This window comes from Triticum dicoccoides, chromosome 3B, assembly GCF_002162155.2.
Source record: "Triticum dicoccoides isolate Atlit2015 ecotype Zavitan chromosome 3B, WEW_v2.0, whole genome shotgun sequence".
NCBI lineage: Eukaryota > Viridiplantae > Streptophyta > Magnoliopsida > Poales > Poaceae > Triticum > Triticum dicoccoides.
Genome location: NC_041385.1, coordinates 184,269,425 through 184,285,422, shown reverse-complemented (window position 1 = coordinate 184,285,422; position 15,998 = coordinate 184,269,425). Strand labels below are relative to the sequence as shown.

Here is a 15,998-nt window from a genome sequence, read left to right as displayed (position 1 = left end):
TGTCCTGCCCTCGTCCCGCCCACCTCCATTGTCGCGCATCCCGCCAGCCCTCCATGGGTGTTGCTATAACTGTGGAGACTCGAGTGTAACGCCCCGGATCCGTTGCGCCAGGTGTCCGCCAGTTATTCGCCGTCCTTGCCATGTCATTTGTTTGCGTGTTGCATTTTGTCGTGTCATCATGTGCATCTCTTTTTGCATACGTCTTCATCTCATGCATCCGAGCATTTTCCCCGTTGTCTGTTTTGCAATCCGGCACTCCTATGCCCTCCGGCGTTCCCTTTTGTCTCCTGTTATGAGCGGGTGTTAAACATTCTCGGAATGGACCGTGATTTGCCGAGTGCCTTGGTACACCACCGGTAGACCGCCTGTCAAGTTTCGTGCCATTCTGAGTCCGTTTGATACTCCAACGGTTAACTGGGTAGCCGTAAAAGCCTCTTTATGTTGCAGCCCAACACCCCTCCAAAGTGGCCCAATAACCCATCCAAACCCCCTCCATGCTCTCGGTCGTTTGATCACGATCGTGTGGGCGAAAACCGCTCCTCATTTGGACACTCCTAGCTCTCTCTATCTATAAATTAGCCCCTCTCTCGAAATTTGCGGATGAACCCTAGCCTTCTCCCTCCTCGCGCCACTGGACACGTCCGTCCGCCACCGGACATGTCCGCGCCGCCGCCTCGTCCAACCCTGTGCTGCCACGTCGCCCCTCCAGCATCCCACCACGCCGGGCCCTCCGAAGCCCATCTGGAACCCGCCAGGCCCAGATCGCCGCCGTCGCCTGGCCCGCGCTAGCCCGCGCGCGCCTCGCGCTCGTCGCCCCGCTCGCCCCGAGCTCCTCCCGTCGCCGGCCTGCCTCCGCCCAGACGTCGCGGACCCGCGCCGCCTCGCCATCGAGCGCCGCCGCTCGGCGAGTCGCCGGACCTCCAGGTCGCCCTGCTCCTCCCTACTCCCTCTCCTTTCTCTTCCCCATACTCATCTCCCTCTCTCTCCCGTGATGCAGGAGGCCACCATGGATGGCTGCCCCAAGCTACAAGTCTAGCCAGCCACCCCGAGCTCCGTCCACCGCCGCCCTTACTCGGATCCGGCCGCCCACGACTGGATCTATCCATTCCCGACCTTCCCGAGGCCCGCTGGAGTCCCACGCCCCCTCCTCGTCGCCGTTGACTTCCGCCGGAACCGTCCGTATGAGAGAACGAGACGACCCCGATCTGCCAGTTTTTTTCCGCGAGGTGAATTTTTTGCTAAGTCCCGAAATCCCTGATATTCTGGTGCTCTGTTCATCATGCCATATCTCTTTGCATACTGCTCCGTTTTGTGCGTGCTATATATCAAAATGTTTGTTGTGAGATGCTTTACATTTTGTTCCATTGCGCCATGTTCATTTGAGTTCACCTTGATGCCCAAATCATCGTTGCAAGAGTGCTATATGATGTTAACCTGCTGAAACTATTATAACTTGCTGTTTTGTCATTTTCGTTGCATTTTGTGTGTGCATCCTATGAACTTTAGCCCTTCATGTGTTTTGAATTACATCATGCCATCTTCACAGGGGTGCCATCCATGTATTTTTTTTAAGTTGTGTAGTGAGTGCATCAAGCTTGTAAAGTAGGGTACTTGCTGATGCTGTTTTGCTAGGCTGATTCTGTTATATTATGATGCTTTGTAAACCTGCTTCTACAAGTCATTCTGTGCATAATCTGGAGATGTTCACTAAGTATGTTTTGTTATATATGTCATGATCTATCCATTCATGCCCATGGTTGCATTTGTAGCCTGCTGTAACTTGTTGTAATCTTGCTCTCAATTTGCTAAATAATGTTGATGTCCGCCTGTTAACTTTAAGTTCAGTTTTGCCATGAGCTTTGCTAGTGATCCATGCACCCTATGAACTTGATCTTGCCATGCTTAGCTTCATAAACATGTATTATTACTGTTGGTCACCTTGCCATGCCATGTATTGCTCTGTGGCGAGTGGTTCAAGCTCACTAACATGCCTACTTATTGTTGTTCCTGCCATGTATGAATCTGTCATATCACTTGCTAAGTTTACATGGATGCCATCATATTTTCTGTGCCTTTTTGGCTCATGGTCAGTAAGGGACTTTTGTTATATGCAATTAATAGATTCATGCCATGCCTTTTTTGCCATGTTAAGTTCCTGTAGAATGTTGTTTGATAGATCTAAACATTGCAACCTGATGTTATTTCTGCCAAGTCTGAAACTGTTATTATTTGCAATCTAGCCATGTCCTTTTGAGCATGTTCTAGTGATTTCTGGAGTTAGCTCAGTGTTCATGTTTTGTTGTATTTTACCTGTAATTCATGCCCATGTCTTTTGTTATTATGTTGGGGTGCTGTAGCATATTGCTTTGATGCTTGCTAGATGCCTAGTTGCTGTTTTGGGCAGATTGTTGTTGTAACTTGTATAGAGTGTATGTGTTGAACCGTTGCTCCGTGTTGAGTGTGCTCTATATGAAACTTGCTTAGAATTGCATGTAGTTTCATATTATCATGTCGCATCCTTGTTTTGAGGTGTTTGCTTGATGTTTGGATGCATTTAGCATCAATGCCATGTTTAACTTGTTTTGCTCATATCTTCTAGGTCGTAGCTCCGAACTAAATGAACTTTATATGTAACTTGACTAGAATTTCGTGTAGATTCTCTTGGTGCATCTTAGCTTGCTGTTTAAAAACTTGAACATAAGGTTTATTCAGTTCTGGACCAACTTTGAAACTTGCATATGAGGACTTACCAGAATTGTTATATGTTGTTTCCGGCCTCATTTAAACTTGCCTTGATGTGTTGTTCTTGTTTGCATCATCTCTTGCCATGAGTAGCCTCATCTAGCTTTGTCATGCATCATGCTTGGATGTGCATCATGTCTTGTCTATGTGTGGTGTGTTTACCGTGTTGTGTGCTTCTTCTCGATAGTTCCTGTTTCGATGCGATCGTGAGGATACGTTCGTCTATGCTCGGTTCGTCTTCGTGGCTTCATCTTCTTCATGGACTCGTTCTTATTCCTAGCGGGATTTCAGGCAAGATTGCCGCTACCCTGGATCTCACTACTATCATTGCTATGCTAGTTGCTTCTTCTATCGCTTTGCTGCGCTACCTATCGCTTGCTCTCCAAGCCTCCCAATTTGCCATGTCAGCCTCTAACCTTTTCACCCTTCATAGAAAACCATTGCTTGGCTATGTTACCGCTTTGCTCAGCCCCTCTTATAGTGTTGTTAGTTGCAGGTGAAGTTGAAGATTGCTCCATGATGGACATGATGATGTTGGGATATCACAATATCTCTTATTTAATTAATGCATCTATATACTTGGTAAAGGGTGGAAGACTCGGCCTTATGCCTGGTGTTTTGTTCCACTCTTGTCATCCTAGTTTCCGTCATACCGGTGTTATGTTCCTGGATTTTGCGTTCCTTACGCGGTTGGGTGATTTATGGGACCCCCTTGACAGTTCGCTTTGAATAAAACTCCTCCAGCAAGGCCCAACCTTGGTTTTACCATTTGCCTCACCTAGCCCTTTTTCCCTTGGGTTTCCGGAGCCTGAGGGTCATCTTTATTTTACCCCCCCCCTCCCGGCCAGTGCTCCTCCGAGTGTTGGTCCAACCTGAGCGATGTCCGGCGCCCCCTGGGCAACCAGGGTCTATGCCAACCCGACGTCTTGCTCATCCGGTGTGCCCTGAGAACGAGATATGTGCAGCTCCTATCGGGATTTGTTGGCACATCCGGGCGGCTTTGCTGGTCTTGTTTTACCATTGTCGAAATGTCTTGTAAACCGGGATCCTGAGACTGATCGGGTCTTCCTGGGAGAAGGTATATCCTTCGTTGATCGCGAGAGCTTATCATGGGCTAAGTTGGGACACCCCTGCAGGGTATTATCTTTCGAAACTCGTGCCCGCGGTTATGTGGCAGATGGGAATTTGTTAATGTCCGGTTGTAGATAACTTGACACCAGATTCGAATTAAAATGCATCAACCGCGTGTGTAGCCGTGATGGTCTCTTCTCGGCGGAGTCCGGGAAGTGAACACGGTTTCTGTGTTATGATTGGCGTAAGTAGGAGCTCATGATCACTTCTTGATCATTACTAGTTGACGACCGTTCCATTTGCTCTCTTCTCGCTCTCTTTTGCGTATGCTAGCCACTATATATGCTTAGTCGCTGCTGCAACCTAACCACTTTACCCATTCCTTTCCCATTAAGCTTTGCTAGTCTTGATACCCATGGTAATGGGATTGCTGAGTCCTCGTGGCTCACAGATTACTACAACAACAGTTGCAGGTACAGGTTATGCGATGATCATGACGCGAGAGTGATGTTTACTTGTTTTGGAGTTCTTCTTCTGCTTCTTCTTCTATCAGGGGATAGGTTCCAGGTCGGCAGCCTGGGCTAGTAGGGTGGATGTTGTTTGAGCTTCTGTTTGTGTTTCATCCGTAGTCGGATGTTGATCTTATGTATGATGTTGTATTCATGTGGCATTGTATGCCCTTTTGTATGTATCCCCATCTATTATGTAATGTTGATGTAATGATATCCACCTTGCAAAAGCGTATCAATATGCGGTTCTATCCTTGGTGGGACCTTCGTGTCTCTTTAGGATAGTATCGCATATTGGGCATGACACCGAGGCACATCTTCGTGGACTGCACCAACCCGACGCGGTGTCTACGGTGTGGCGGGGACGGTCACATCGCTCGCGGCTGTCTCCGGCCGCGCAGTTCTTCCCTGCTCGACCAGCGTCGCCCTCCGCTTGCCCTGCGCCTACAGCGGGAGGCCTCCCCGCCCTTGCCACCACGGACGTCGCTGAACGCGGCCTCACCGCCTGGCCCCCATGCCCATCTCCCGCCGCCACTGCCCGGCCCCCCGCCGGCTGGCACTGTCCGCTTGGAGAGGTCCTGGGCCCAGGTGGCCGCCGCTGCCGTGTCCTCCCAGTCCTCGGTGGCGAGTGTGGCCGGCCCGGGCTTCTCGGTGCCGTTCGAGCCGGCACAGTCCTAGCGGCGTGAGGTGGAGCAGATCGTGGACTGTTGTTTTCTGCCGCGTGCGGCGCACATCGATGCCCTCGAGGAGGAGCTGTCGCGGGCGGTCGTCGACTCCGTTGTGGATCAGTCGATGCCGGCGGACCTCGCGGATGCCGCCCGGGCCCTGCACCTGGAGTTCGACCTCGACCCGCACGACATGTCGATTCACCCCTTCTTCCCGCAGGATTTTCTGGTCCTCTGCAAGTCCAAAGCCACATGCGACAGAATGGTGGCCAGAGGACGCGCCGGCGCGCGGCGCTTCACGCTTTCTCTAGGCCCGTGGCTACGGCAAGCTCGGGCAATCGCCATTGTCATGCCATACCTTGTCCAGCTGCTGTTGGTGGGAATTCCGGCCAACGTGTGGACCAAGCGGGCCGCCGACTCCGTTCTCAGGGACCTCGGCATGGTGGACAAGGTCGCCAGCTGCACCGAACGCCGCGACGACATGGCTGGCTTCCACGTCTAGCTGCGACTGACGATCCGGCGCGCATCCCGCCGCGCCGCATCCTGGTGGTGGAGGAACCAATGAGGCGGGAGGAGGGGATTGATGCGTTGTGGTATCCAGTGGACATCATTCAGGAAGGTGCACCGGTACTGGTCTCTGGCCGGGCACAGCCCCAGATCCCCCCACCGCCACCGCCGCCCCCGGCGAATGATGACGACAGCGGCTCTGGCCACTCGCGTGGCACCGACAATGGTTCGCCGAGCATTTCCGGCGGCCAGTTGGGCGAGGCTGGGGTCCACTCCAGCCCCCCCCCCCACCCCCCCTACTAGTCAGGCAAGCTCGTCGCCAGTGGCCAACGCGCTGGGCATGCCGGGCGCGGTCCCGGAGGGCTCGCGGTCGGTCTCCGGCAACAGCTGCATGGCTTGCGTCACGCCTGCGGTGGAGCCCAGGACTGACGGTGTGCTGGTTGGCGGGCCAGCAGTGGAGGATCACGTGGACCCTATCATGGTTGGAGGCCTGGCCATCTCTGCAGAAAGTGTGGCGCGGCCCGAGGTGGCCCCGGCGTCGTCCTGTGCGTCTCGGCCTTCGTGCTACGGCTCGCAGCGTGTGGGGGTGGCGGGTTTGGAATCCCCACCTTCTGTTGCCCAATCGCGACAGGGGGTTTACCGGGTTGTTCGCCAGGACCCTGCCCGGTCACAGGTTGGTGGAGATGGGGACAGCGGAGTAGGCAACCGAGCAGACAGGATTAGGATTGGTACGTGCGACATGACCATCCAAGAGGATCATGGGGATTGGCCACTTGCGCCTGAGCGTGAGGGGTCCCACTTCAACCTGATTCGGCAGGACAGCAGAGAGGACGAGGCTGCATGGGATTCTCCCATCCGGCCAATGTCGACATGCGCGCGGGGCCCGCCACCCATGCACGATATGGGCACTGCTCACGTCGATCAGGGCACGCGCATGCATTCGCAGGACTGGTTTTGTGTTAGCCTCTCTAGCCACAGCACCCCTACCCCAGTTAACCAAGAGGACAACCAGGCACAAGGGGAGTCGAGGGCCCAGCCAGGCGGCTCCCAGCTTGACCAGTTCTGCACGGATCTTCGTCGGGCTCTGACCCCGGTCCTGGCCGATCCGGCGGGCAGAGCACCGCCTCCCACCACGCGCAAGACTAGGCAGCGAAGGCAACTCCCAAACGTTACGCCTCGGAGAAGTGCCCGGCTGGCACGTGGCCCGTCCAGGGGATCCAAAGCATCTAAACAACAGCAAGTAATAATCAGAAAGTTGTGCCTAGCAAATGAGGCTGAAATCATCAGCGACGAAGCTCTGGAGGCCTATGCGGAACTGTTCTCGAGGCCATTAGCGGAAGGGCAGGTGGCTACCATTTTGGCCCTGTTCGGATGGGACCCGTCCATCCTCCCCGTGGCGGAGGCGACTGACGTGGAGTGACTCGATCCGTGGCTGTCCTGTGGCTGGAGGGCTTTCTCTATGGCTGCTCAACCACCAAAACTGCTTGTGTGGAACGTACGTGGACTTAACTCGCCGGCGCGGCAGAGTGCAATCTATCAAGTTGTAGCCGCCGCTACCCCCGGCATAGTGTGCTTTCAGGAAACAAAAGTGGAAGTTGTATCCCGTGATCTGATAAGGCAGTGCCTTGGAAATAAATTCGAAAAATATTTCTACTTGCCGGCCGTGGGAACCCGTGGACGCATTCTTATTGCATGGGATGAAACCTTAGTAACGCTGTCCAACCCACACACAACCACGAACACCTTGACGGCGTTGGTGCAGCCACATGGTGCACCAGTTTGGTGGCTCACGGGGGTCTACGGACTGCAAACTGACGCCGACAAAGTGGAGTTCCTCTCTAAACTGGATGAGATACGTGACTTGCAGGCCAAACCGTGGACGTTGGTAGGCGATTTCAACCTGCTTACAAACCCCGAGGACAAGAACAATGAGTTAATTAACCGTCGGATGATTACCCGGTTCAGAGCTAGACTCAACATACTCGAATTAAAAGAGCTATACCTACTCGGGAGACGATACACCTGGAGCAATGAAAGAAGGCTGCCCACCTTGGAGAAGATTGACCATGTGTTCACTACGAACTCATGGGAGGATTTGCACCCATCTTGCCTACTCACGGCACTTGGTTCCGCGGTGTCAGATCATTGCCCCCTCCTGCTTGACCTGGATGCGGCGTTTTATATGGGGAGGAGGTTTTGTTTTGAGGCCTTTTGGCCGAAAGCGGAGGGATTCTTGGATGTTGTCGCTGAGGCCTGGCATTCAATCCCTTGTTCGGGAAACCCTTTCAAAGTACTTGACTAAAAACTCTGGGCAACGGCAAAACATCTTCAGAGATGGAGCCAGAAGTGGATAGGGAACATTAAACTGCAAATTCTCATGGCTCATGAGATCATTTTCCGGCTTGACGCGGCAGCGGACTCGCGCACCCTCTCGGATCATGAACATGGGCTTTGCAAAGTGCTCAAGCGGAAGCTGCTAGGCCTAAGCTCTCTTGAGAGGACAATTGCTCGCCAGAGATCGCGCATGCTCAACCTCAAGGAGGGGGATGCAAACACGGGGTTCTTCCACCGCCGCGCATGCCACAGGCAACGTAAAAACGCCCTGCTCACCTTGCGCCACAACGGCGAGATCATCACAGGACATGAAAACATTGCTAAAGCCGTGGACACCCACTTCACGAGCACCATGGGCTCGCACCAGCCACGGACGCATACTCTAGATTTGGACGGGTTGGAGCTGCCGAAGAGGGACATGGCGCATCTGGAAGCGTCTTTCTCGCCGGAGGAAGTGGAGAAGATTATCAAGGCAATGCCACTGGACAAGGCACGGGGCCCCGATGGCTTCACGGGACGTTTTTACGCAACATGTTGGCCGATCATCAGGGATGACTTCATGAGGGCGATGGATCAGCTGTTTATCGGAGACGCGCGCGGACTCTCTGCCATCAACAGAGCCGTGGTGACCCTACTGCCAAAGAAAGCAGGCGCGCTCGACCCGAAGGACTACCGGCCTGTGAGTTTGATCCATAGCGTGGCTAAGATCTTCGATAAGGTGCTAGCTACAAGACTAGTGGAGGAACTGTTGTTCCTGGTGGGAAACCACCAAAGTGCTTTCGTCAAGGGCCGCTCGCTGCATGATAATTTCATGCTTGTCCAGAGCACAGCGCGAAGACTTCATGCTCTCAAGGCTCCCACAGTGTTACTAAAACTTGATATATCCAAGGCTTTCGACATGGTTAAATGGCCGTTCCTCTTGGAGGTCATGACAAGGATGGGCTTTGGGAGGAAGTGGATCACATGGATATGCGGGTTACTCGCCACCTCTACTACAAAGATCGTGGTAAATGGCATACCTGGGGACACAATCTACAACGCGTGCGGTCTTCGGCAGGGTGATCCGATCTCACCCATGCTATTTATCCTGTGCATGGAGCCACTCCAGGCGATGTTCAAGAAGGCGACTGACCGGGGCCTCTTCGCCCCCCTGGCTAGAGCAGGTGCGCACCAACATGTCTCCACGTTTGCGGATGACGTAATGCTGTTCTTCAAGCCCAATAATCTGGAGGCTAGAGCATGCCGGGAAATCCTTGCACTATTCGGAGCGGCCTCGGGCCTCAAAATCAACCTTGCCAAGAGCGCGACACTTCCCATCCGGTGCTCCCCCGTGGAATTGGACTTGATTTGCCAGGAACTTGAATGCACAAGGGCGGCCTTTCCATGCAAGTATCTTGGACTACCTCTTACAATCAGAAAGGCCACTGCTGCACAATTTCAATACTTGGTGGAGCAATTTGCGGGCCGCCTCCCAAATTGGAAAGCGGCTGCCCTACCCAAAAGTGGCCGCCTCATCCTTATACTCTCAGTGTTGTGCGCAATTCCAGTTCATGCGATGATGGCACTTCAGATCCCCCCCAAGACTATCACTGCTTTGACAAAGATTTGTTGTGGTTTCCTTTGGTGTGGGAAGATGGAAGCTCGGGGAGGAAATTGCACAGTGGCATGGGACTCAATTTGCCGCCCCAGATGGGCGGGTGAGCTTGGCATACCGAACCTCAGATGGTTGAACACTGCACTGTTGGCAAGATGGCCGTGGTTGAAGCGCACTGACCAGTCCCGGCCTTGGGCTCAGCTCAAGATTTCGGTTCCGGCCGAATCGATGGTGCTCTTTCGCGCGGCTGCTATAACATCCGTGGGCGATGGCAAGACAACGCTCTTCTGGGAAGATAGATGGCTTGAGGGCTACCGAGTCAAGGAGCTGGCACCACTCCTTTACAAGGAAATACCATGACAAACCAGGGCGACTCGCACGGTGGCTGATGCTCTGGTTGATCACACTTGGGCAGCGGAAGTGGGGCCAAACCTGTCTACAACCATGCTCCGACAATTCCTCGACCTATGGCAGCGTGTGGATTGGCTCAACATCCAACCAACAACAAGTGACACCGTCTACTGGGCTTGGGAGAAAGACGGCAAGTTTTCGGCGCGTTCGGTGTACGCGGCCAAGTTCATCGGCCTCCAAGTTACTCCCACGGCTGTTTTCACCTGGAAGTCCAAGGCACCGCTGCGTAAGCGCTTCTTCGTTTGGTTGGCCATAAAGGACAGGTGTTGGACATCAGATAGATTAGCACGGCGGGGACTCCCACACCAAGCCTCATGCCCTCTCTGTAGCCAGCACGACGAAACAATGACACACATCATGATCGGATGTGTTTTTGCTCGTGAGGTTTGGACAAAGGTTTGCCTTGCCCTGGGCCAGCCAGCTAGGACACCAACGACGACTGAGACACTGCCTGACTGGTGCCTTCGACAAGAGGACTGTGGGCAGCACAAGAAACTCGCAAGACCAATCTGCATTCTAGTCCTTTGGGAACAGTGGACGCACCGAAACGCCGTGGTTTTTGACGGAGCTGCGCCTGCCACTAGCCAGGTCCTACGAAACATACAGAGAGAAGCCAAAGCATGGATGCTTTCTGGTATACTGAAGGGAGAAGTTGAGGCGTTTTTGGGCGGCCTCGAGGTGTGGGTTACGGCCGAGTAGTACGCTTAAGTTGTTGCGGAGTGGATGTAATCCACTTGTAAGTACTAATGTAACTATCCGAACGTGGAGGGAGTCTTTTCCCTTTCCTCTTTAATATATGATACACACTCTCGTGCGTATTCGAGAAAAAAATTCCTTTTCTTTTCTTCTCATCTTTTTGTCTTCTTTATTGCGCGGTTTTTTTAATTCGTGAACTTTTTTTATATCCGTGAATTTTTTTTGAAAACCAATGAACTTTTTCCTGAATCGTTGAACTTTTTTTAAAATTTGATGATTTTTTTTTCAAATATGATGAACTTTCTTTAAATCCAATGAACTTTTTTCAAATCCGATGAACCATTTTTCAAGTGTGTGAACTTTTTTCAAATCCGATGAACCATTTTTCAAGTGTGTGAACTTTTTTCAAATATGTGAACTTTTTCAAATTTCATTGAATTTGTAAAAAGTTCATCGGAAAATGAAAAGGTTCATCGATTTGAAAAGATTTCATGAATTTGAAAAAAAATCATATAAGGAATAAACAAAAAGAAAAGAGCAAACTAGAAAAGAAGGAAAATGATGTGACCAAGCAGATGTGGCTTAATGGCGTAGTGGTTGGCTCGTTGTAACATGAGACGGGAGTTCGCTGGTTCGAGTCTGTTCGCGCGTGCCAATTTTTTTCTTTCCTTTTTTCCTGTTGCGAGCGCCCTGTTTTGGGCCGGCCCAATAGCGCGGCAGCGTGGGCGCCGGAACCCCTAGTTGGCGCTGAAGGCGCTGACTAGGGCTGGTTCCTATTCGGCGCCTTAAGCGCCCGAAATAGGCTTAACGGTACAGGACGCACACCCCATGCACCGCCCTGGGCCGGCCCACGTTACTTTTTTTTTCCTGTTGAAACTACAGCAAAAAATGATGCGCACAAGCGAGGGATCGAACATGGGATCGATCAATTCACAGATCAGCGCACTCACCACTAGGATAACAACACATTTACCCTTACAGACTTCCTTCCTTTGTTTTTATTCTTTCTCTAGGCCGTTCGCTGGCCAATATCTGAGCGTTTTTTTTTCTTTTTCCTTTTTCCGTTTTCTTTTCTCATTTCCCTTTCTTTTTCTTTCCATAAATGTGTGAACTTTTTATCAAACTCGATGAACTTTTATCAAAATCGATCAACTTTTCTTAAATTCAATGAACATTTTTTTTAAAATCGATGAACTTTTTTCAAATTTGATGAACTTTTTCCAAAATAGATGAAATTTTTTCATTTTTTTTGTGAACTTTTTTAAAAATTCACGAACTTTTTTTGAATTCAATGAACATTTTTTTAAATCAATAAACTGTTTTCAAATATGATGAAATTTTTTCAAAATCGAGAACTTTTTTTCAAAACCAATGAACTTTTTTCAGTTTTTTATGAACTTTTAGAAAAATTGATGGACTAGTTTTCAAAATCGATGACTTGAATTTCAAAATCAATGAAATTTTCAACTACTTTTCAGATTTTTCACGTTAAATGTTTCACTAAAAGAAAGGTTAAGTAGCACTTTTTCCTACTTGTAGAACAACACAGCGTTTATGGTGTAGTGGTACTTGTGTTCGTGCACAACAGGCATGCGATCCTGAGTTCGAAATCCGGCTTTCTCGCTTTTTCTTCACTTATTTTTTTTCGCGACATGTTTTGCTGTGGTCGATCGAACTCCACCTGGGCCGGCCCAGTATAGTGACACTTCGAGCGCCACAACTCGAAACCGGCGCTGAAGGCGCCGGTTAGGAGCTCTCCTGACTAGGAGCTCCCCGCCGAGAGCTCTGACGAGGAGGATACTCGCGCGCGGCCCAAGGCCCATATAGCAGCTGACGACACCAGAGCAAGTTAACCCCCTGGCACAGGCCCATAACCGAATCGTTCCTAATTCATCGATCTCGAAAGATCATACCGTTAGCGCAAGCCCCTCCTAGTACTTTCCCTCTTCCTCGATCTCCAAAGATCCGGTAAACCCTAATCAACCCAAGAAGCTCGATGGTTTTGGTTGAGGAGTCCAAGGGCGAGCGGGCGCCGACGGGTGGCTGCGACAAGGACGCCCCAGGGCTTCTGGAGCGCCACAATTTTTCAGCGGGCCATCCCGGAGAGCTTTTGGGCGGCTTCGCCTACGAGGTTTCAGGCGGCAAGGCGGACGAGGTCTTGGTTAGCGGTAGCCAGGATCTCGGTGAGGCGGCAGTGGTTGAGAAGGGGCTCATGGGGGAGGCTACTCCGATGGAGGTAGATGAGCTGCCGGTGGCCGAATGCGGAAGGATGGAGGCTTGCACCCCACGCGGATCTAAACAGTAATCCTATCGATTCCTCTGCCTCTTTTAATTCTTGAAGTACCAAACGGGTTTTGTTGGTGAGAAGTAGTTTACCCCGAGAGTGCCTTTTTGTAGCCCTACCTGAAAAAAACAAATCTTGAAAGCATGAATTTCTCGATGGAAAATGCTCTGCTTTTTCTTTCCAAGAAATCGATTTTAGTAGTAGTTATTCTGAGGATTTCTGTTGAAATACCATGTTGTACGACACAATCTCTGTTTAGCCCTATCTGGAAAATCAAATCCTGAAAGCAATACGTTTTCCTTTTGGAAAATACTCGATTGTTTGAGGATGCCAATGAGCCAATTACCTAGGTAGGCGCAAGAGGGTGGGCAACGAAAATCCATCTGCTGCCAATTTGAGATACTTGATTGAGCTATAAATTTAGGACTAAATCTTTTTGAATTGCATGCTTCATATTAAGTTTGGTTAAATTTCTAGCCCATTAGATGTGCCTCCGTGTGTTTGTTATGGATGGTTAAGTTTGATTCTATTAGCACTATTTTTTTAATGCAGGTATTCATTTGAAAGCAAATGTTGTGTGTGCCATCGACAGCCCTCCAAACTGGGGAATGAGATCTGCAGAAGATGTGTAATCCAGTTGAAGGAAAACTTCGTCTTAAAAAACATTAATGCTGTCCTTTTTGATGTGAGTAGATGCTCATCTTGAAAGATTCATCTATTGTCTATCATTATCTTTGAAATTACTGTGTACTTATGTGCGTATTATGCGCAGATGGAAGAATGCAAAGATATATACGATGATACTGGTGAAGTTGTTGAAGATCAAGTTTTCTACTGTCCTGTCTGTAGTGCGTTTGTGATTTCAGGTCACGAAAGTACCACAGGACATGAAACAGTAACTATCAAAAGGAGAACGGGCCAGTGGTGTGCCCTTGTCACTGGTGAAGAATCATGGGCTCCTATATTTGACAATATACAGGTATAAGTTGAAAAACTGCTTTCTTATCTATAGTCCATCTTGTATAACTAGTTCCTGCTCCATTTTGTAGGCTCTGGAACCATTTGATAATCTTGCTGAGAGATACATTCCCTTGCACTGTGCAACAGGGAGAAAATGCAAAGCATGCATTAATTGCCTGAGTTCCCTGACAGATTTGTTCTGTACCTTCCAATGCAAGGTATTGGTCAGATGAATGACAATAGCTTCAATATGTTTTATGCTTAGAACTAAATAAATGCCATTTCTGTCCACCTAGTTTATCTGCAAGCTGGATATAGTTCAGATGAAAAAAAATCGCTATATCTACGTATTTTACATATTGCATGAGCTATTTTCCGTCATGAAGCATTAGAAAAAGAACACAAATGTAGAACATGTGATCCACAGTATGAAGTTATTGTGAGATTGTTCATTTTTCTTTGAACTTTCTAATATTGTTTGTTTTTGCATTAAAGGCCGCTTCTGGTGAAATAGACCTTCTGTGGACAGAGATACTCCTACAAACTGATTTTTCGGAGTCTTGTCAATTGGATAAAGTGTGCAAGACGTTTCCCCACCAGGCCTTCTGTAGCCATTGTTGCCCTGGCCATCACAAGGGGAAAGGCATAAGAGAGGCTGTGGTGCGTGCAAACCTTAAACATAGTTATTTTCTCAATATACTTATAGCATTTAATTTAACTTGATTGTTTATACAGAAAAATGACCCTGCTTCAAAGTTCATCTCTGGTACTCCATTCTCAACATTTATTGCCAGCCATGACAAGAGCTCGTCAGGCCACTGCTGCACAAGTTGCATGCGATGTATGGGTTTATTAACAGAGAGTGAAACTGCTTTCCATGCATGTTTCTATAATATTGAACTGGTAAATTTTTTATTTATTTGCACAGTAATACCTATTAATTGGTTGCATAGTCTTGAATTTCCTATTAAATGGTTTTTTTCGCCTCTTTGGGCAGGCAAATTTGCAAATCGATGATGGTTCAGGAGAGACTGAATTTGAACAGGATAGCTTTTGTATTGACTGCATGGCCTCATTTTGTGGAAAGATTTGTCAGCATCATAATACTCACCAAATAATAGGTATAGTCTGGTACAACGAAAAGTATACATATTGTGCAGTTGTCCCCGCAGATACCTGGGATGCAGTATCAATCATTTTTGGTGCTGTCCAGGTGCGGGCTAATATAACTAACATTCTGCCATAGATATTACTTTATCCAGATTTAATGACTTTGGTTGAACTTGCAGGAGGTACCAGTAGAGCATGCCGTGCCAGGTCAAAGACTCGTTCCACTTGCAGATCGTGGAACCTCTAGGTGCCCTGGATGCGGCCGGTCTATGCCCCATGCTGGGTCGTCGTGTTGTTTTTACTGCAAATACTGACCTTGCAAACCTTTAGATTCGCTCATCACTTGTACTCATTGATACTAAGATCTCACAAACGGGAAAGCTATACAGAAATACATCCTGTATTTTTAGGAATTTGCTGCTGCGCCCTTAACGATTTTAGGAAGTTGAGGTAATTTTTGGGTGGCACGCTACTTGTATTGGGTAGTTGCAATGTACAGTCTTAGTTGTTCTTTGTAGCACATACTCGTGCTGGATTGTTCTTGTAAATCGATGTGGACACATAATTGTACTGAATAGTCCTAGTAAATCGAATTGGACACATTTCTTGTTCTTGTATGTCCTTCAATATTCCAGACCTTTTGCCCTATCTGATAAATTTTAGATGCACATTTTGTTTACAGAAGCACATGCAAGGCAGGTCATGTCAACTATAAATTGTTTTTCTGATATATGTAGTGTAACATATAAGAAGAATAAGGTCTGTCTGATAGCATTTTGTTTCTTCACATAAATTAATTTGAATCTGTCCAAATTTTAGCACGATTGTTGCAAATGGAAACTCTAATTTGTATAACTGTAGTTATGTGTTTGAACAACGGTTGCTTTTAAAAAAACTGTAGTTGTGTGTTTGGCGACAATTTGTAACCCATGGTACATTTCTTTGTGGTAACCAAAGTATCCCTATGTTGCCTGTGTAAAATTGCTTTTCAGGCAGCTACAAGCCACTGCTTGATATACCAGCAATCGCGTCACATTAACTTACTAATTGTATGTAAACTTTCCTTTGTATGAGTTTATTTGTTTGAATACCTCATAAATTGAGAACAAAAAGCT

General features: G+C 48.8%; 1 protein-coding gene across 2 annotated transcripts; it reads left to right on the top strand.

Annotated features, from left to right (window-relative positions):
• Window positions 1-12,435: 12,435 nt before the first annotated feature.
• LOC119281097 lies at window positions 12,436-15,496 on the top strand. 2 transcript variants are annotated; one of them, XM_037561728.1, is made up of 8 exons: window positions 12,436-12,830; window positions 13,366-13,498; window positions 13,586-13,792; window positions 13,863-13,991; window positions 14,269-14,433; window positions 14,509-14,676; window positions 14,771-14,894; window positions 15,063-15,496. In XM_037561728.1, the coding sequence occupies exons 1-8, from the start codon at window positions 12,526-12,528 to the stop codon at window positions 15,128-15,130; spliced, it is 1,299 nt and encodes a 432-aa protein (XP_037417625.1). In that variant the 5' UTR covers window positions 12,436-12,525; the 3' UTR covers window positions 15,131-15,496. The 2 variants fall into 2 exon arrangements, with proteins under 2 accessions (XP_037417625.1, XP_037417624.1); XM_037561727.1 differs by lacking the exon at window positions 15,063-15,496 and having other exon boundaries at window positions 14,771-15,056.
• Window positions 15,497-15,998: the final 502 nt, after the last annotated feature.

Excerpts from the sequence above, each read along its gene's own strand:
- LOC119281097 (XM_037561727.1), top strand. The coding sequence starts at position 12,526 with ATGGTTTTGGTTGAGGAGTCCAAGGGCGAGCGGGCGCCGACGGGTGGC. Across the intron at positions 13,992-14,268 it reads TCTGTACCTTCCAATGCAAG|GCCGCTTCTGGTGAAATAGA; the intron begins GTATTGGTCAGA and ends TTTGCATTAAAG. Across the intron at positions 14,677-14,770 it reads GTTTCTATAATATTGAACTG|GCAAATTTGCAAATCGATGA; the intron begins GTAAATTTTTTA and ends CTCTTTGGGCAG.